The 22,024-nt window shown below is 41.8% G+C and overlaps 1 protein-coding gene across 1 annotated transcript; it reads right to left on the reverse strand.

Annotated features, from left to right (window-relative positions):
• Positions 1–14,053: 14,053 nt before the first annotated feature.
• Positions 14,054–21,052, reverse strand: LOC134290962 (uncharacterized). Its single transcript, XM_062858195.1, has 3 exons — positions 21,049–21,052; positions 14,303–20,407; positions 14,054–14,239 (listed from the first exon to the last, which is right to left on the reverse strand). The coding sequence occupies exons 1-2, from the start codon at positions 21,050–21,052 to the stop codon at positions 14,670–14,672; spliced, it is 5,742 nt and encodes a 1,913-aa protein (XP_062714179.1). The 3' UTR covers positions 14,054–14,239; positions 14,303–14,669.
• Positions 21,053–22,024: the final 972 nt, after the last annotated feature.

A 22,024-nucleotide genomic window follows, 5' to 3' on the forward strand; every position in this document is an offset into this window, starting at 1 on the left:
ATACTATACATAAAGCCCTTTCGGCATGACAAATGATCGCAAAATTGTTGCTACGTTTCATTTGTCGCTCTCTGTTCGGAATCCTCCGTCGAGATGACGGATGCTAAAACGGAAGCAAGACAGTTTGAAAACTAATGGAAAAATAATACTAGGGGAAAGGGAGTAGAGAAAGTACACGACTGCTGCAGCTGACCTTACTGGCTGGAATCCGAACTGGTTGCACTTTTCTTAAATATAAAGGAGAATACACTCCGACCTTATTTTACGTCCGTTTATTTTACGCCGGATTGATTTACGTCCACTTTTTTACGTTCAAAACTTAGATTAACTTCCATTTCAATCATTGCTCTAAACCTTTAGTAGTTTTTAAATATACACATGTAGTGTTCTGTAATGTTCGAAAGGACAACAAAGGCCCACCAGTGATAGCTTCTGATATCATTATTTCTTATGATTGATGGCAACACTGTTCAAATAGAATCATAGATTGCTGAATATATACATCTGAATGTATGTAATATGGAAGACTCTTCTGCATTATTTAAGTAGACGTCAAAAGCTGTTCATTAGCGTGGTTCAAAAATTCGTTTTTGCTCCACACCGCTTATTCGATTCCTAACCAGATTACATGCCTTCTCACAAAATTTGAGCTCATTTGGTTGAAAATTGAGACTGCACAAGCCCATCAAAGTTTGCATGGGAATTACTATGGGAAAACGATGTTTTTCATTCAATCGACAGTAGCATTTCCACAAGTGCCCTATTGGGTTAGTCGACGCTTGGTAATACTAGGCTATTCTATCAGCTACAACTTTGCCGAAGACCGCATTCAAATCGGACGCCTCATTAATTAGTTATCGATTTATATCCAACTGGGCAAACTTTAGCTATGATCCTCCTGCTTCCCAGCAGGCAACATTGCTGCATATGGCGCCAAAGATAGCACACTGAAATCATGGCTACTATGTTCCACTGCAGAATGCAGTGATGCCCACCGAATAGTTTAACCATCATGAGAAAAGATTTCGACTCTGGATAAAAATCGGTAACTAATTAATGAGGCGTCCGATTTTAATGCGGTCTTCGGCAAAGTTGTAGCTGATAGAGTAGCCTAGGATTATCAAGGGTCGACTAACCCACTAGGGCATTTGGGGAAATGCTACGGTTGATTGAATGAAAAACATCGTTTTCCCATAGTAATTTCCATACAAACTTTGACGGGCTTGTGCAGTCTCAATTTTCAACCAAATGAGCTCAAATTTTGTGAGAAGGCATATCATCTGGTTAGGAATCAAATAAGCGGTGTGGAGCAAAAACGATTTTTTGAACCACGCTACTGTTCATGTTGCAAAGAATAAAACGAAGTTTTTTTTTAAAGCTGGCAACACTAATGAACTGTAAATTAAAATGTGAATACAATATAATCCACTACAATTGGGATGGTGTTCATGTTCATTGTAGTTTGAAGTAACGTAAAACAATATCAGGTGGTCATCTAGATATGTAAAATCTGGTTCTTATACAAGTACAAATTTATCTTAATATATCTGATATGGTATGAGATAGGCGATTAGAATGTTCGAAAATGTTACAGTGCACCTCAAGTGTAGTTCATTGTAACACATTGCGACACAAAAAAATATATTATCGATGGCAACAATGGTCATACAAATTCAAATTTAGCTCAATATCTCTGATATGGTGTGAGAAATGTGATTCGAATGTTCGACAATGTTATAGTGCACCTCATGAGCAGTACATTGTTGCACACTGTGACACAAAAAAAACTATTGATGGCAACACTAGTCATACAAGTTCAAATTTAGCTCGATATCTCTGATATGGTGTGAGTTAGGCGATTCCAATTTTCGACAATGTTATAGAGCCAAGGATGGGAACACTCACTTGCAAAGAGTTACACTCACTTGCTATTTTCTCAGCTCAGAAGCGTGCAATCAGGAAACGATGTATAGACGACTTTTGCCTTGTAGTTTTGTCTCAAAGTTTGCCCAATAGAGTAGATGTCGCACACGCATACCACATTGTTTCACGATGGGACATAAAAATTATATTATTGCAGGCAACATTAATCATGCAGATTTAAATAAAGCTCAATTTGTGTGGCTTCGTGGTCGTGCGGCTAGTATCACCAAGTATGTATGTAGTCGCATCGTCCTGAAAAGCGCGAGTTCGATTCCCGTCGCAGCTGTCAGGAAAAGTTTTCGGCTGTGTCCATTGTCTAGTGTTGTGCTTTCTTCTAAGAGCGAAAAATCTCACTGAAAGCATTGAACGTGTCCGTGTCTCTTTTTCAATACAGGTCCGACTCGATTATCCAAAAAAATCACACCGGATAATCGATATTTACGGATATGTATGATACAGATAATTGAATCGCGGATAATCGAGCTCCCGGATAATCGAGTCCGATCTGTATCTTAGATCCGGTATGAGATAGCCAAATCGAATGTGCGATAAAGTTATAACCCTGAAAGGAACCCCCGAAGAATTTTCGGGATGAATCTTTAGAGAAATTTTGGAAATAATCCTTGGAAATGAATTTCTGCTATTCCCAAGTAACACACTTGTAATCGAAGAGTCACGGCGGCGCAGGATTTTGTTGCGCAGAAGTCACTGTGACTTACTTCTAGCAAGTAAAAAAGACACGGACACGTTCAATGCTTCCAGTGAGCTTTTCGCTCTTTGAAGGAAGCACGACACTAGACAACGGACTAGCATGCAACGCCCAGTGGCACAGCCGAAAACTTTTCCTGACAGCTGCGGCGGGAATCGAACCCGCGCTCCTCAGCACGATGCGACAAAGAGCTTGGTGACCCTAGCCGCACGACCACGGAGCCGCACAGTAAGTAAGTCACGATGACATCTGCGCAACAAAAACCTGCGCCGCCGTGATTCTTCCGTGACAAGTGTGTTACTTGGGCATCACGGGAATCCCTTGGAGACACAAAATAAGCAATCCTTGGAGGAACCTTGAAAAACATTACTGGTGGATTCCCGAGAAAATCTGTCAAGAATTCTCAACAGAGGAAACTTTTAAATCATCCATGGAGGAATCTCAAAAATAATCTACCCTGATAAATTAGATGATTTCCGGGAAGAATCTCTTGCAGGAATGCTAAGAGAGATCTAGATAATACTCTGGAAATATCCCAAGCTATGCCAGGAGTAATCAATGAAAGAATTCTGAAAACCATTCCTGGAAGATTACCCGAGGAATCCGTGAAATAGAGAAAAAATGTGCCTTTAAAATTAGTATGCAAAATTTCAACAAGATTTCATGGCGTTTCTCCTTAACTAATTTCAGAAACGTATTTCCAAGATTATTTTATTGTTGGGGCATTTAATACATTCGAGAGAATGTTACATTTGGGCGAATGACTTTCGGGTGTTTGTTACTTTCGGGCATTTGTCATTCAGGCATTTGGAATTCGGGAGAATGTGACATTACCAATGAGTGATTCACCAGAATGTTCATGTCCCAAGTAACAATTATACTTTTGTGGCAATCCTAAAGTAATTTCTAGGATAGAATCATAAAACTTAGCAATAAAGCTCTTTGTTCTGCAAATCTGAGATAAAATAGGTATAAAACATCCATAAGACTAATCTGGCCCACTCTTCAGGAGATCTTCAAAGCTGCTTTTGAAGACTGCTTTGAAACTAGTTGTATTTATGTACATGCGCTGATGATTGATTATAAGAACTTCATGAAACTTTATCAAGAATATCTTGAGGCATGTTGATCTTTTAGCTGTCTTTCTCAAAAGTGTCAACAGTGCATAATAAATGAAATCTTTTACCTAAGCATTATGCAGATGCAAACAAGTTTTGTTTCATGGATGAAATATTAATTGAACTGCGAATTAATTTTCATCAAATTGAAATGACTAAAACATTTAAATTGCCTGCAGATCATTGATGACAGGGAATCGAAATTTTCCGTGCCATACCCACTTTTTCGTTGATATGCCACCCAAAACATACGAAAATTATAAAGCGCCTCAAAAATAATATCAATCATTAATATTCGAAGACATAAATTTCCTTTAAAAACAAAAGGCTACGCCACTTTTTCAATTCTTTCTAAGCATGGCTGCCGTTCCAAGCGAACAAAACTCATGCAGCCGCCATCAATTGTTATTACCTTTAATCCAAACCCCCTCTAAACAATGATGGAACCAAGTCACCTTGCATGAACGCTACAGCCTTTATTGAAGATTGTTTTTACTAGTTATGATCTTAAGGCAGATTTGTTCGTTTTAAATGAAACTTATTCGTTTTATACAAGAGTAACAGCCTTTGACAATTGTTTGTTTACCTTTTCGATGCTAGAAAGTTGTCTCTGTACATTTCGCGGTGTTTCGCGTCAAAATGTGCCAATTTTATTTTGTTTCCCTGTATTTTTGCTATTAATAATGAAGTGCAACTTACTACAATTACACTATTTGGCATGAGCTTGAGCAGAGTCACAGTAAGTACCCATTTCACTTTCGATTCGCATAGCTATGGCCTGTGTGAGAAACTGGTTGAAGGCAGGACGACAGCAGCCAGCTACTCGCATTTTTAATTGGCCGTAAAATCATTATTTCGTTGACATGATTACTTTTTAGCACAAGAATGGCTAAATTCTGGACGAACATTTGAAAATGGCCTATCTGCTTTGCGTAAACAAACATGTTTTTGTCTCTGTAGGGCCCATCTGCATCCACCCACGCACATCAACACCCTTATCGGAAAGAGTGTTCTTCAAGCTATCTGTTAAGGGTGTTGATGTGCGTGGGTGGATGCAGATGGGCCCTGCAGAGACAGAAACATGTTTGTTTACAAAAAGCAGATAGGCCCTTTTCAAATGTTCGTCCAGAATTATCAGTGAGCAAACGTGTTTATGTGTTTATATTTGCATGAGAACGCGGTTTTTCAACCAATTTGTTACATTCATTATTTGAAAAATAATGAAAAATAGTTCGTTGTCTTATCATTATTTCGCAAAGTTCTTGTTCCAGAGTAATGGCTCTAGCTCAAGAATAGAAGGCTTCAAGAAGTTTTTAAAAGAGGATTAGCCAGATGAAATGCACTTGAATAAACGAAGCATAAACTTTTAATAAAATATGTTGATGTTATGCGTTGAAAATAACTTCAAATACGCCTTAAAACTTATTATAAGATTTAATGCTCTTGTAAATTCAGTTTTTTTATGCGCGAATTTCAAAATTATCTTGAAGACCACTTAAAAACCGCAAACGAACGAAGATTGTTTTCTCTTGATAAAAACAACTATAAATGTTCCATGAATTGGTCATGCTGTGATAAAGCTTTCATAAAAATAATCAAATCTAAAAGGAATTGAAATTGTTACTTGGGGTCCTTCTGTGAACAACTTTGCTAAAGACGACACTTTTCTATATGTTTTAGATCACGAGATAACGTTTAGACTTCGACTTTACTTGAAAACTAGCGTCACCTAGAGGCAAAATCTCCAACTAATTGGTGAATAACAAGAACGATCTCCTTCTGAACAACTTTGGCGAAGACAACACATATCTATATGCTTTCGATCGCGAGATTGAAAAGTCTAAAATTTTATTTTATAGCTAGCACCACCTAGTGGCGAAATTATTAACTAATTGGTGAATCACCAGAATATTGTTGTCCTTCTGAACAACTTTGTCGAAGGGGATACTTTTTTATCTGCTTTGAATCTCAAGATAGAGAAGTCTAAAACTTTACTTTATAACTAGCGCCACCTAGCGGTGGTATCACCAACCAACTGAAAAATCACCAGAATATTCTTGTCCTTTTGAACAACTTTAATGAACGGTCTTATGTAGATCGATCAGTGTTGCCATCTGCGGTCATAATTCCAAATAGTGAATTGCCCTTGGTCTGTACTCAAACTTTGCCAAACACATGGTGAAGGTAAACTAGCATCCAGTATATGTATATCAATGGAAATTTGTAAGTGCTTTGATTTTAATTACGTCCAATTTGGTTTACGCTAAACACCCCTCGCCCCCGTAAATTAAGGACGGAGTGTACAAAATTCTTTATGCATACAGCCAGTAGACGTGCGATAACTGCAACATGTTTACGTTTTACTTAGCGAATGAAATTCGATAGAGTAATGCGGGGCAAAAGTTCGCACCTAACAGACTTCACAAAATAGCTATTAAACGAAAGGAAAATAATATCGTTTTTCTTCGTTAAACGGGTCCCTATCATGTTGCCTTCAAAACGTAGTACTAGATTTTTTCGCGTTCTTTTCGTAGTTTCAGTAATACAATTTTTAATGCAAGTACTCCAATGCGAACTTTTGCCCCATAGTGGGGGCAAAAGTTCGCATTATGCGGGGCAAAAGTTCGCACGATGAATAGCATAGTTTATTGGTGTGATGTTCATTTATTTCATGGTAATTCATGTTCGTCCTTCCACTTTAGCCGTGAAATCTGTTTCTTTCTGTTCTTAGCTTTACGGCCCAACTGGAATACGACCTGGTGTTCAGCTTCAGGAATACAATGTATTTTATGAAGACTTCCACAACTACTATAACAAGAAGCTGTCCTTTCCTGCATAACTGAAGTTATCAAAATACATTGTGGGGTAATCATAGAGATACGTGTTGCACAAAATACATTTAAAAAAAATCAAATATGCTGCAAAACTATTGAACGGGACCGTAATCGAATCTTATCCCCGTCAGTATGGTGATGAATTATAACTGTGAATTTGCAAACTAAGCTATGAAAGACCCCGGTAAAGTAGAAGAACATAACATGACCTTCAGAAACATACGAAAAGACACGACGAGGATGACGAAGAAAATGTTTTAAATTGTTTTTCAGCCATTTTTCATTTCTTGATTTAAATGGATGAACATAATGTTTGCCTTACAATGGCTCTTCTTACAAAACAAAATTCAAACCCTCTGCCGGAACGATTTCAGGGTACATACTACACATATTATACACATATAGTAGTTTCTAGACGAAACCATCATTAGAGTAAGGTGGGGCAAAAGTTCGACCCTAGTTGAAAATTCAATATTTTTCAAAAAACCAAAGCAGATATCAATAAATGAATACCGTCTGGTGATTCTACCATCCATGCGCTAAAACTTTGCTGAACAAAGCTACACCAAATGTCTTTTCAATTTTAAGTTACAATAATGTTTGTATGTGTGTGTCTTATTCGAACTTTTGCCCCACCACTGGGGCAAAAGTTCGAATCGAGTGTTTGTGGAATTTTGCTAACCGTAGCACACTATGTTGACACTTTGATGATGGGAATACCTGAAACCAATTGATATTTGATGTTGGAACTGGAATACACTTTAAAGTTCGATCTGGATTTTACCCAAATCAGGGTTAAATTTACTATACCAAAAAATAGCAGTTTTCCGGTAAATTCAGATAAAACATGTTTTTTAACTTTGATCGAATTTTCTCACTAATTCCATTATTTTTAGAGATAATATAGACATTTTGCAGAATTTGGGGTTTTTACCTAAAGTTGCCACATGACTCGAACTCTTGCCCCACAATTCGAACTTTTGCCCCACTATGTGTAAAATATGATTTCCAAATCTTTTTTGCAAAAAGTTACACATGCTAAAGTATCTTAAAAATATACCTGGTTACCCCCCAAAATAAAATATCGAATTCGATTTCATTACAAATCCATTCCAAGAGTTGGTAGGACCATCGCATATTACAATTTTTTGATCAAAAACCAACATTTTGTCATAACTTTTCCAAATATTGATCAATTTTCATAATTTTTGGAGTGAAAGACTCTTTTTCAAAAAGGCTTCGAACAACCTTGACACCCGAAAGATATAATTTGAATTGAACTCAAAAACTTCAAAAGAAACTCTTGCCCCACTCGAACTTTTGCCCCACTTTACTCTACTGCAAAGATTCTGTAATTTTATTGATGTACTACATTCAGAAAGCTAGTGCGAACTTTTGCCCCACAGCTACTGCGAACTTTTGCCCCACCGTCAAGGTTTTAACAATGTCCCTTGCTGCAAGAAGCACTAGTAGTTTATTATTTATTTGAGTGCACCTCTTGAACTACTATGGAATAACGATTCTCCGACATCAAGAGATTTTGAGATTCTTCTTCTTCCTGTTACTACAAATTCTTATTCGAAAAAGCCCAAAAAATCTATTAAAACACCTAGAAACACATTTTTTCGCATAACTCTGCCACACCATAACGAAATCCTTCCAATTTTTGTTGACGAGTAACTGGCCTGATTATGTGTCGAACCCATGCAAATTTGTTTGGGTTCTTAACTCGTGTTCAGAAAAAGACCCACTGCGAACTTTTGCCCCGTGCGAACTTTTGCCCCGCATTACTCTAACTGCAGCAAGTGACAGACGTCAAAGAACTGTCAGTTGCTACAGAATGCTGCCAATGCGCATACGTAAAACATCGCACTGCAACAAAAGTGCATGTGAAAAACATCGCATCACTGTTGACATTTCGTTTTGGCGAATAGCGGTGCGATAACTGCAAAAAAGATTGCAATTAGCGGACTTGCAGTTAAAAAGCATTGCAGTTACAGCGTTTACACCGAGCGAACGTCTACTGTATGTATTGAAAACTGTGTATGGCAAACTAAGTAAATGAACCTTGCGACTAACGAACGGTTATGAATGTGAAAGAAAATAGTAGGAAAAAAAGTAAATACGTAAAACTTACTGAAATTTACTTACTGAAACACCAGCTTTGCAAGGTTGTTGTCCGACATTCTTGCAACATGCCCACCGTATCCTTCCGGCTTTGGCCACCTTCTGGATACTGAGTTCGCCGTAAAGTACAGCGAGCTCGTGGTTCATTCTTCTTCGCCACACACCGTTCTCCTGCACACCGCCGAAGATTATCCTTAGCACGCGTCGCTCGAAAACTCCGAGTGCTTGCAGGTCCTCCTCGAGCATAGTCCATGTCTCGTGTCCGTAGAGGACCACCGGACTTATTAGCGTTTTGTACATGGTGCATTTGGTGCATGGGTGAATCTTTTTCGACCGCAGTTTCTTCTGGAGCTCGTAGTAGGCCCGACTTCCGCTGATGATGCGCCTCCAAATTTCACGACTCACGTTGTTGTCAGCCGTCAGTAAAGATCCGAGGTAGACGAATTCCTCCACCACCTCGAAAGTATCCCCGTCTATCGTAACATTACTACCCAGACAGATCCGGTCACGTTCGATTCCGCCTACCAGCATGTGTTTTGTTTTTAAGGCATTCACCACTAGTCCGACTTTTGCTGCTTCGCGTTCAGGCGGGTGTACAGCTCTGCCAGCGATCCAAATGTTCTGGCAATAATGTCCATGTCGTCCGCAAAGCACACAAATTGACCGGATTTTGTGAAAATCGTTCCCCGGATCGTCGCATCACACCTTCCAGAGCGATGTTGAAGAGTAAGCATGAGAGTCCATCACCTTGTCGCAGTCCCCGGTGAGATTCGAATGAACTGGATAGTTCACCCGAAACCCTTACGCAGTTTTGCACACCGTGCATCGTTGCTATCATCAGTCTGATAAGCTTCCCGGGAAAGCCGTTTTCGTCCATGATTATCCATAGCTCTGCGCGATCGATACTGTCGTATGCCGCTTTGAAGTCGATGAACATGTGATGCATTGGGACCTGGTATTCACGGCATTTCTGGAGGATTTGCCGTACGGTGAAGATATGGTCCATTGTCGACCGGTCGTCGATGAAGCCGGCTTGATAACTTCCCACGAACTCATTCGTTTTAGATGACAGACGACGGAAGATGATCTGGGATAGCACTTTGTAGGCAGCATTCAAAATAGTGATCGCCCTGAAGTTCCCACATTCCAAATGGTCACCTTTCTTGTGAATGGGGCAGATTACCCCTTCCTTCCACTCCTCCGATAGTTGTTCGGTTTCACGGATCCTGACTATCAGCCGGTGCAGACAGGTGGCCAACTTTTCCGGGCCCATCTTGATGAGTTCAGCTGCGATATCATCCTTACCAGCTGCTTTGATGGTCTTGAGCTGGTGAATGGCATCCTTAACTTCTCTCAGCGTGGAAGTTGGTTCATTTGTCCTCCGCTGCACTGGCGTCGTCGTTTCCTCCGATGCCGTGGTCTCCCGTGCCTCCCGTGATCGAAGTTTTGCTTCCACATTTCGATCACCTCACGTACGTCCGTCAAGAGGCCTTCGTCTTTATCGCTGCATATTTCGGCTCGCGGCATGAAGCCATTGCGGGATGCGTTGAGCTTCTAATAGAACTTCCGTGTTTTTGGGAACGGCATAGCAGTACCATTTCTTCGCACTCCGCTTCTTCCAGGCGGCGCTTTTTCTCCCGAAAGAGACAAGTCTGCTGTTTCCGCTTCTGTTTGTCGGGTCCCTTGCTGCAGCATTACCACCCTCGCTGCGTTCTTCTCCTCCAAAACCGTTCTGCACTCTTCGTCGAACCATTCGTTCCGTCGATTCCGTTCCACGTACCCGATGGTGCTCTCAGCTGCGTCGTTGATGGCTGCGCCACGATAGGCCCTGACGTCGACAATGTCGGAGAAGTGCCGTCCGTCAATCAGAACGTGGTCGATTTGAGATTCCGCCTGCTGTGGTGATCTCCAGGTAGGGTAACCTGGGGTAATACGCACCCCCGGGGCAAAACGCCCTCACGCTATTACATTATATATGTGAAGTTCCATTCGATGCAAGCAAACTAGACGTAAAATTGAGCCGGACAAGCCCAAGAATGCAAAGAATATTCGAATAAAAAGTGTGGAAAATGATGATTTTCCACATTTGGAAAGATTGTCTAATATGAAGCGCACGCAATTTAAGCATTTGCGCGCTGATTATATGGAATCAACCTATTAACAACCATTCGCCTCCTACTCCCTCCATTTGCTGCCGTTAATAGTAAGATGGAGCCGCCTGGTATTTTATTAGAATTCAAAGCGGAAAATGCCAGAGGTCGTATTTCCCCACCTCAAGGTGCGTTTTGCCCCCAACAGTTTTTCAGCACCCAAAACGTAACACATTTTTGAATTGTTAATTTGATTCGGTAAAACTGATATCACGCGGACCAAAAGTTGGCGTTTCTTAGTCAAATAAGTAAACTAACTTTCAAAACGCAAGACACCCATAAAATCATCTTAATCTTAGCTATAGGGCCACGTTTGCTTAGGGGGTGCATATTACCCCACCTTCCCCTATAACGATAAGGGAGGCTGTGTTGGAAAAAGGTGCTACGTATGGCCATATTTTTGGAGGCGGCGAAATCAATGAGTCGTAGGCCGTTTTCGTTCGTCTGCTGGTGGGCGCGGAACTTACCAATCGTTGGTCTAAATTCCTCCTCCTGGCCTACCTGAGCGTTTATATCTCCTATGATGATCTTGACGTCGTGGCTTCGGCAGCGATCGTACTTGCGCTCGAGCTGCGCGTAAAATGCGTCATTGTCATCATCAGTGCTACCGGAGTGTGGGCTGTGTACGTTTATTATGCTGACGTTGAAGAATCGGCCCTTGATCCACCGACGAACCGACGTGCTTGCTAGTGCAAAGGTTCATGAAATTCTCGTCCAAAATTTTAAAATATAAACCGTTGGAAACTAGCGTCATCTGTTGGTTTTGGTTCAGAACTATTTTGGCCGAAATATGTCGAGCACTCTTAAATAATGCCACGCATAGTTGTGTTGGAATGAACAGATTTTTTAAGCATTGGATTATGCTCTTTATTTAATAAACATTAAGGCCTTTTCTTGTGTCATCACAAAATGGCTTCTTCAGAATCATCATTCAAATTCAACTTTACACAGTATTGCACTAAAACATTTACGTAAGAAAATCGACGCTTACTTTTTCTCTAAAATTCTTCACTTCACGCAAGATATTTTGAAAAGAAATATAGAACACACTATTCCAATTAAAATTCTCTTTCGAACTATCTATACCACAAAGAAATATTTTCACTCAAACTTGAAAATTATTCAAATTTGTCTCAACCGCACCAAGAGTTCGATGGCAATGTTTACCACCCACCACAGTACAACGACGACGGCAGCAGCGTGACGCGACGCGACGGTGCCGTCCGGCGCACAATCATCGATCATTGAACGCAGTGATGTCGATCTTGCGGGCCAATTCATCAATAAAATCAATCAAAATCATTGAAATGGCCAACTCAAATTTATAGATTACTAGCTGACCCGGCAAACTTTGTCTTGCCAAGCTGTGGTGGTTTGACAACTGTTGAGGTCATTGCCGCACAGCACTCTAGATTGGCTTCATTTCAATCATGTTGATTTTCCTCCCAGTACATACAAAATCAGTAATTTCACAATTTTCCTACTTTTTTAGTTGATTTTCTTAACTTTTACTACTTATAAACACAGCCACCATGAATACGAATCAAACCATGCAAGAGACATCCTTATCGGTTCACCCGTTCCTGAGTTTTGTTGCCTCAAAGACAATTCAAACTCATTTTTATATATATAGATACGTCGTAAAATCGAAAACTATTCTTCGAATGATTATTGTTGTACTTTGAATCACATATGATAGTAATAAAAGCAAATCATTTTTTATTTATGAAATCTCCTCCGCACTGTCCGCCAACACTGCTACTGCTTGCACACATCCTCAACGGAGGAGCATACTAAGAGTATTCGATCATTTTTAGCTTATTACACATAAAATTCGGTGTTTTTCGTAATATTGAGACATGTTTCATTGTTATTTAGCAAAACAGAGTAGTCTACTGCTTGAATTGCTTTTAAATGATTAATAATCTTGAAATGTTTACATTGGTGAAAGCGAAACAAAGAGGTGCTATTTTTGTTTGTTTGTTTATAGAACAAATCCTAAAAAGACAACACCACCAATGAGAGTATATTACAGGTGGGGAAGAAGAAGAGGTGGCTCTGTATTAGTAAGGAAAGAAAAATGTAAACACAAATAGTGACGTCACTATTTGACACGCGTTCTTATGGGAGCTCGCTTTGCTTGTAGTAGTGACATGTTTTGCACCAGACACGGATCTCACGCACACGAAGTATCGTCTTCCCCACCTGTAATATACTCTCATTGCAACACCACTACTGTTGCGTTCGATGATTGTAAGAAATAAGAATAGAAAAAGAAGTGCTGAAATAGGAATGATACAGGGAGTCACCTTAACAAAATTCTTTACGATTCACTAAAAAAAATAAGATAAATTCACGAATTCTGTTCAAAACAAAGCATTTTGGGAGCGTAAAAGACTCAATAATTCTCACAGAATTTCATACTTTGATTGGTTTAAATGTAGAGTGCATGTTTGTGTTCCGTGGCGTCGCCGTCGTTGGTGGGCATGCCTTCGCCGTGCTGCAGCCAGCAGGAGTAGCATCATCGTCACGACGCTTGCTCAATCCGATGGGAATGTAGTGTACAGATGGTAACAGACACCAATGTTCGGATTTATTTATTTTCAGGTTGAGACATTAATGTAACATCCTTAAGGACAAACGTCTTGAAATCCCGCTTCAACATTGCATCGAATCTTCAGACGCACAAATCTCAAGAAGCAAGCTTCAAACAACAATGTATTTCATTATTCTGTTCTTGCTCACTTGTAATTAGCTTAAAATAAAAAGCTCAGGTGCATTGGTTTTGTTTACGAAGAGATTTGTGGCCTCGAAATCGTGAGTAGGTGCCAAAGTCGGCCATTGTGGCGGCCATTTTGGGACTCTAACAAGTCTGTCCTTAATTCGATCCTTACTACTTCCTAAAATGCTTTAATAAACCATAATGTTCCATGCATAGGCAACCCTAAGTCACATATTGATAATAATAGTCCATTTCACGAGCCGATTTTATGAATGAATTTTGACAGGAGGTAGCGTCCAATAACCCGTGAAAATCAATATCATCATCAACATTGTTGTCACTTCGTAAAATGGCTCATTGCCATCACGTGTTTTTGTTTACAAAGCGTTTGATCAAGACGCCGCGACGCCGGCTGCATTAGATGTCATGACGGGCCAAACGTCACTTTTTATCTGACACTTGCGATCACTGCTGTTCGGACCGGTGGCAGAAACACTAGATTTTTTCCAGCAGCTTTTGTAGAAGCTAAAACTAATATTCATTTTATTAGAATTATGTTGCAAATGACTTACAATGTACTTACAAGAAGTAGTTTAGTTCTATCGCCTCATGCAGCGGATGATGGAATAGGTGCGTAGTCTCGTTTACCTCGTAGCCTAAGTTTCATTTGTCAAATTTTAATTGCATGTTATGTATGTTTCAATGTTAACTATACTCACAATAGCTTTAAGATTCGTTTTAGATTCAACCACTATGCCGGGTAAGTATGAATTATATAATTTTAAGTAGATTTAAGCCTATATTTCCCAGCGACACTAGATAATGATATAAGATTTTTTATTAACAACTTTATCCTTTCTGCATGTCACTATCATTAATTTACTTACGAGAATCAAATCAATTCCAATTCAACACTGGTAAACAATCTATAAGCTTTAATTTTATGCTATTATTAAGAGAAATATGTAATAAAGATTTTGGAAAAACTCGTATTTGCGACAATCTCTATCAATTTTCGCTATCTCATCCTCCTGACAGATGTACCTCATCGAAACGTCAAAGTGAATTGTCAACCAGTTTCACTTGTTAATTACCGGTTCGTGGTCCCTCGCCAGTGGTGCCAGCACATTCCCCCGGCCGTAACTCCGGTGCGGAACCCCCGGCCGTTCCGGATTTACCGTCTCTAATCTCCAATACTGCCAAGTTCGCGATTGCCCGCTTGAACACGCCGCCAGATGTCCTCACACTCGCTTGCCGAATTCGTCCATCAGATCCCGGAAACACCTCTTCGACGATTCCTCTAGTCCAGGACTTCCGAAAGCGTCCATCTACTACGAACACTAGATCTCCTGCGCGAATCGAACCCTTGTCCTCGAACCATTTTGTACGATGGTTAATGGACGGCAAGTACTCCTTTGACCAGCGAATCCATAGTTGATCGGCGAGATATTGTGATCTTTTGTAGACATCTCGAAGTGTTTCAGCAAAATCGACGACCTGATCAACCTCCATATCTTCGGCTCGTACTGTGCCTCGCAAAAAATGATTCGGTGAGATTGCTTCTATTTCTGCGGATTCTTGAGGGATATAAGTTAACGGGCGAGAGTTAATCATGTCCTCAGCTTCTGCCAAGGTCGTACTGAAAATCTCGTCTGTCAATTTTCTGCCATCATCAAAAACTTTTAGCGCTTCTTTGACCGATCGGACCATTCTTTCCCAGGCCCCTCCCATGTGTGGGGTTCCGGGAGGAATGAAGGTCCATTTAGTCCTAGAACTGATTACCCGACCAGCACAATCGTCATTGATGGATTTTGCCAACTCCTTGCTAGCACCCTTAAAATTCGTGGCGTTGTCGGATACAAACTCTTCTGGGACGCCTCTTCTACAACAAAAACGCCGAATTGCCATTAGGCATGCCTGTGTCGTTAAGCTGTAGACTACCTCAACGTGAACTGCTCTAATTGCCAGACAAGTGAATAAAGCAACATATCTTTTCTCCTTCCTTCGCCCAACTGTTACCTCTATTGGCCCAAGATAGTCTACTCCAACTGAGCTGAATGGTCTCAGGTGGGCGGTCACGCGTGGAACAGGTAGTGGTGCCTCCTTCGGAATTTTGGGGGAGCATCGGTAGACCCGACACCAAATGCAGTTGTTCATCACTTTCAGAATAACGGAGCGCAGTTTTGGAACGTAGAAACGTTGTCTCATCTCGTTAAACACTGTTTCGCGGTTTGCGTGCCCGAATCGCTCATGATAATGTTGAACCAATCTGCTTGTGATGACGTCATCTTTAGGAAGGATGATTGGAAATTTTGTATCAAACGGCAGGAATTCCGCCTTTTCCAGTCTGCCTCCTACACGTATGACTCCATTGTCGTCCATAACGGGAGTCAATTTATACAGAAGACTGCCTCTTTCAATTTTCGCCGATGTTAGATTCGCTTTCTGTGCTCGCTTCATCGTACAGACTTCGTCCGGGAAACCAGCAAGTTGAGCCTGCTTCCACAACACTGTTTCTGCTTTCTGGAACTCTTCTTGTTGTAACGGCCAGCAGATGTGCGACCATTGTGATTTTAACAACTTCGTATGATTCCCAACTGCTTTCGTAGTCCAGATCGGTTCGCCCTTTTGCTTGCGACGACAATTTGCAGCGAACCTTAGCACGTACGAAGTCACTCTGACGATGTGAGTCCACCGTGACATCATTTGAACGTGAATCAGTGGTTCCACATGGCTAGCTGTGTCGTGGAACAGCAAATGAGCTCGCATTTCTTCGCCGATATTGGCCGGTGGAAGTTTTTGAATTGGCCAGTTCTCTTCAGGCTGATACAAAAACTGTGGACCTGTGAACCATGGACCGTTTGATTCGAGTGGAGGTCCCTGGCCCCATTTGGTCAGAACGTCTGCGATGTTGTGTTTACTTGGTACCCAACGCCAATCCGCTAAGTTGGTCAATTCATGAATCTCTCCGATTCTAAAGGCAACGAATTGCTTATACTTGTATTGATCTGAACGAATCCAGCTTAACACAGTTTGTGAATCCGTCCACAGAAATCGTCGATGAACAGGCAGTGTATGACTTGATTCGACAGTGCGCAATAGTCGAGCTCCCAGTACAGCAGCCAAAAGCTCCAGCCGGGGAATTGATTGCCTTTTTAGTGGTGCTACCTTCGACCGTGACATGACTAACGCACACTTGTAGGTTCCGTTTACCGTTGCTCTGAAGTACGCCACTGTTCCATACGCATGTTCACTAGCGTCAGTGAACACGTGTAATTCGAGGGAATCGATTTCGTCCGATCGTAGACTACCGAAATACGCCCGTGGAATTCTCACTGATTCCACGCACGGTAAAAGAGCAGTCCATCGCTTCCAATCTGCCCAAGTATCGTCGTTCACTGTTTCGTCCCAATCATAACCCAGTCGCCATAGGTTTTGCACAATAAGCTTACCGTGCACCGTGAAATGAGAAAACATACCTTGGGAGTCAAAAAATCCCATCACGCAGCTGAGGATGATACGCTTTGTAGGTCTTTCGTCGCCTTCGAGAAACGCCTTAAGATCCGGTCGATGATTTGCAGAAAACAAGAAAGTGTCCTCAGTCGGATTCCATACAATTCCCAGGATGCGTTCGGTTTCGATGTTTTTGTCCTGCGTCAAACGAACGTTGGTCACGACTTTCTGTTCTCCGAGGTTGCGAAGCACTTCCTCAGAGTTGGACACCCAATTTCTGATTTGGAATCCTCCTTTTGCATGTACGTATGCCACGTCCTTCGCTCGTTGAACAGCTTCTTCTACGTAGTCCACGCTGTCGAAATAATCATCAACATAGTGGCTTTTGATGATTGCTTCTGCCGCACTTGGAAAATCGTTGGAGAATTCGAGAGCATTCAGGTTCTTTATGAACTGAGCAGAACAAGGAGAACTTGTGGCGCCAAATGTGGCAACATCCATTATGTAGATGGCCGGTTCATCTGTACGGTTTGCTCTGAACAGAAATAACTGTGCCGATTTATCCACCTCGCGTATCCTCAATTGGTGGTACATCTCTCTGATGTCTCCACCAAAGGCAACCGGTCGCTCTCGAAAGCGGCATACGATTTCCGGTAATGCAGTCAGCAAGTCGGGTCCTTTTAGCAGCTGCGAGTTTAGAGAAACGCCATCGACGCGTGCCGCCGCATCCCACACCAGGCGAACTTTGCCGGGCTTTTTTGGGTTTAGAACCACGTTCAAGGGCAGATACCACATCCTGCGACGATCCATTTTGGTCAGTTCTTCAGCCGTTGCTCTATGCGCGTACCCCTTGTTCTGGTATTCGATCACTTGTTGTCTTACAATCTCGTACAATTCAGGTGTTTTTTCTAAACGTCGTTCCAGATGTTCCAAACGCCGAAGGGCCATCGGGAAGCTATTCGGGAACACTATATCGTCAGCTCTCCATAGAAGTCCCGTCTCAAAACGGTCTCCTATGCGCTTCGTCGTCCGTTCCAGGATGTCACGGGCTCTTCGATCTTCCTTCGATTCTTGAAGTACAGCTGTCGCCGATTCTTCGAGGGCATAATGCACTTTTATGAGATCATGAATTGCTTGGTTGCTCACTGCGTGATGACCCACAAAGGCTTCGCTTATAGTTTCTCCCGTTTGTGGACCATACACGGTCCAGCCTAGTTTTGATTTCACTGCGATTGGTTCTCCCGGTCCACCTAGTTTGGTTTCGATAGGTGCAATGACGTGGATATTGTTTAGCCCGATCAATAGTCCTGGGCGCCCACTTTGATAGGAAAGGAAAGGCACGTCACGCAGAAAAGCATATCGCTTCGCCATTTCCGGGGATTCAAGCGATTGTGCAGGAAGAAGCAACTCACGAACCGTCTGCACCGTCTTCAGCAAATTCTTCTCGTTGCTTCCAGGGGATGAAATCCATAAATTTGTGCAGATCGAGTCGCTTTCAGTTCTGGAAATATCTGAAGTCCAGTTGATTGTTAATGGGAGATTCACGCCGCTTGCGCCAATTTTATCCGCCAAATGTTGCTCAATCAGTGTTACCGAAGCACCTTCATCGAGGAATGCCAGAGTGCTCACAGACTTTTGTCCGCAGTGCAGCATAACGGGTAGCATACGGAAAAGAATTGAACCGTTCACTCGTACATGCGCATTAATCGCTAACGTCGTTTGTGGGGGATGCAGAAGCGGATTGTGGCGTTGTTGGCAATCGCCAACATTACAACGTAGCTTGAATTTACACTCAGCATTCCCGTGGTCGTTGAGGCATACCTTGCAAAGCTTTTTTTGCTGCGCTAGCTTGATGCGATCGGCCGCAGGCAGTTTTTTAAAGTCTTCGCAGTATCTCAGACGATGATCATTGCGTTGGCACACTATACACGGCTTTTGTGACCGTCTTGCATCGTCGCTTTTATTGGAAGGTTCCAACGAACTGTGGTTGAACACGGCTCCCTTCGATATCCCTTTGGTGGCCTTCGTCGACACAGAAACCCTTGGATCTGGTTTGATCTCTAACGAAACGTTGGCTTCACACGCCTCAGCTACGATTTTCGATAGGAATTTCGAAAGCGTACACAGTGTCACAGACTTCTTCTTCTTCTTATATCGAACCCATTCGCGTTTGTCACCAGACGGTAGCTTGTCTACCAAATCTTGTAGAAGAAGAGGGTTTACTAGATGCTCCTTTAGTCCGGCCATCTTGAGGTGATCGCAGAGTTGCTTTACGGCGTTGCCAAACGGAACGTAGCTTGCGAGCTTATCTGCCTTCGGTGAATCCAACTTCCGAATCCGCTCCAAGTGGCATTGGAGCAGCTGCTCCGGTCTTCCGTACATCTGACGCAACTTCTTTATGACTCGAGGAACGGATTTTGACAACAGAAGTTGGCAACGCACGCTTTCTAGAGCCGGCCCTTTTAAGCTCTCTTGCAAGCGGACAAGATTTTCGACTTCGCTGAAACCACATGCTTCCGTCGATGCTTCAAATGCCCCGATGAATAACGGCCATTCTTCGGGCTTTCCGGTGAAAATAGGTAACCTTTTCGTAATTCCGTTTCTGGCCGCCAGCTGAGCCTTGGACGGTCCCGTCCTTGGTTTCTCCGCTTCGGAATCCGATTCATCCTCTGCAGACTCCTCCTCTGAAGACTCGCTGTCAGACGTCTCATCGCTATCGTCGCTGTCGGTTTCATGACCTTGTTTACTTGGGGCGAGTGGCTTAAACTTTGACAAGTTCGATCGAACAGAGACATTTGCAGCATCCGCGTTGACGAAATTCGCTCGAGAACTCTCTCCCAGAAAGGCTGGATTCCGATCAACTGCCTTCGGAGTTTCATCAGCTTCGGACGTTGTGTTCAACTGTTTTATCTCCTGCTGGACTTGATCCATTTGAGATCGATACTGTAGTCTCATCAGTTTCATCCGGTCTAAATGCTCCTTTTCCTGTGCGAGTGATTGTTCAAGCAACTCCCTCTCCAATTCCATCTCTCTGTCCCTCATCTGTTTCTCCATGGCCATACGTTTTTTCTTGAACTCTAGATCCATCTCGATGCGCTTCTCTCTCATGATCCGTTCCATTTGTAGCTCTTCATCTTTCGACTTCTGCTCATTCTGCAACGTTTGCATGATTCGGGAAAGATGCGGTCCAACTTGGCGGTCCGATTTAACACTCGTCTTATCGGAGTCCGACGTATGTCCCGAAGCCTTTTTGGATGTCTTGCTGCTCCTTTTTGTGGTTCCTTTTTTCTGGCGTTGACACTCATCCGCGGAGCAAAACCACTTCGGTTCAGCCAAGTCAGCTTCCGTGGCATTGACGCACCGACATAGGCCTGTCCAGATTTCAAAAATGTTCTCTGATTCTCAAGTCCACTCCCATATTTTGATTGGCATCCTAAAAGAAGTAACTGGTCAAAATTTCAGCCAAATCCATTGAAATTAAGAGGTGCATCAAATCAATTTTGTGTTTTTCGACTATTTTTGAACTTCAAAAAATCATAACTACACTAAAACATGTCAAAACTTAATTCTTTCGGCAGAAATTGAAAGCTATACTTGTTTGCTACAACTTCTCCGAACAACGTGTGCGAATAAAGTTGAAGGAAACATGTGTAATTATCACATTTGTGATCAGAAAAACCTTAAAAAGTTGATTTTTTGATTGATTTTGTTCTGGAACACCCCAATATACTTAATAAGTTGGATTTTTCAAAACGGCATCATATTCTCCAATGTTTTTTGGTTATTTGCTTCTTTGACACCAATACTGTAGGAGTTGAGCAAAAATTACTAAAATTCGTGAAAGCCAAATGTGGCATAAAAACTAGCTTTTTGGAGGCAATCACGTTGTGACACTCAAAAAGGTAATGATAAAATCGGAAACCATCTTAATTTGGTTGCCACCATCTTGAATTTGGTTGATCACCTTAGATTTTGGGACGCCATCTTGAATATTCTATAGCACAAAACGTACTCATGTTGCCTGGCTTTAGAGCTCAAAACTCCTTAAAACAGACGCCATCTTAAATTTTCGGCCGCCATCTTTGATATTCTGGACAAATGTTTGATTTTCATACTCTGAGAAGTATGTTTATTTTTAACTTGCGGATGAGGCTTGTCCAGCAGACCCTTCCAAAAGGAATTTCATCCGGAATTTCTTTGGAAATATCTTCTGAAATTCCCCCCACGATTCTTTTAGAATTTCCTTCCGCTATTTCTCCATATTTGTCCTATTATTCCTCCACGAGCTCCTTCTAGGATTCCTCAGAGGGCTCCTTTAGATATATTTCCAGAGATTTATTCAGAAGATCTAACAGGGATTCTAGCAGAAGCTTCTGCCGACTTCTCTAAAAGTATCTAACTGGAATTTCTCCAGGAGTTCATTGCGGGAATCCCTTTTGGGATACCTCCAGGATTTTAAGGATAACTCCAGAAATTTCTTCTGCGACCTGCGAATTTGTCGCAGGATTCCCCCAGGGATTACTTCTTAGATTTAACCTGGAATAGCTACAGGATTTTTTTCCGTGGTTTTTCCAGAAATATTTTTCCGTATTCCTCCATGAGGTTATGCTGGAATTTCTCAGGGGAGTAGATTCCAATAGTTTCATATGATAATCCAAATGAGGTTCCATCTAGGATTCCTCCAGTAGTTCTTTTCAAGATTTCTCTTTCAGAGAATTTCTAGGAACTTCTTCTAGGTAGGATTCCTCCCGTAGCTATTTCTGCAATTACTTCATGATTTTCTTCTGAGACTTCAGCAGGAGCTTCTTCTGGCATTCCTCCAGAAAATTCACCCAGGATTTCTTACGAGATTCCTCAAGAAGTCCCTTCCTCGACTTCTTCAGAAGTTTTTCTCAGGCTGCATCATGAACTCTTTGCAGTATTCTTTCAGGATTTCTTCAGGAGTTCCATCCGTGATTCCTCCAAGTATACCATGCGGGGTTCTTCCA

The sequence above is a fragment of the Aedes albopictus genome, chromosome 3 (assembly GCF_035046485.1).
Source record: "Aedes albopictus strain Foshan chromosome 3, AalbF5, whole genome shotgun sequence".
Taxonomy (NCBI): Eukaryota; Metazoa; Arthropoda; class Insecta; order Diptera; family Culicidae; genus Aedes; species Aedes albopictus.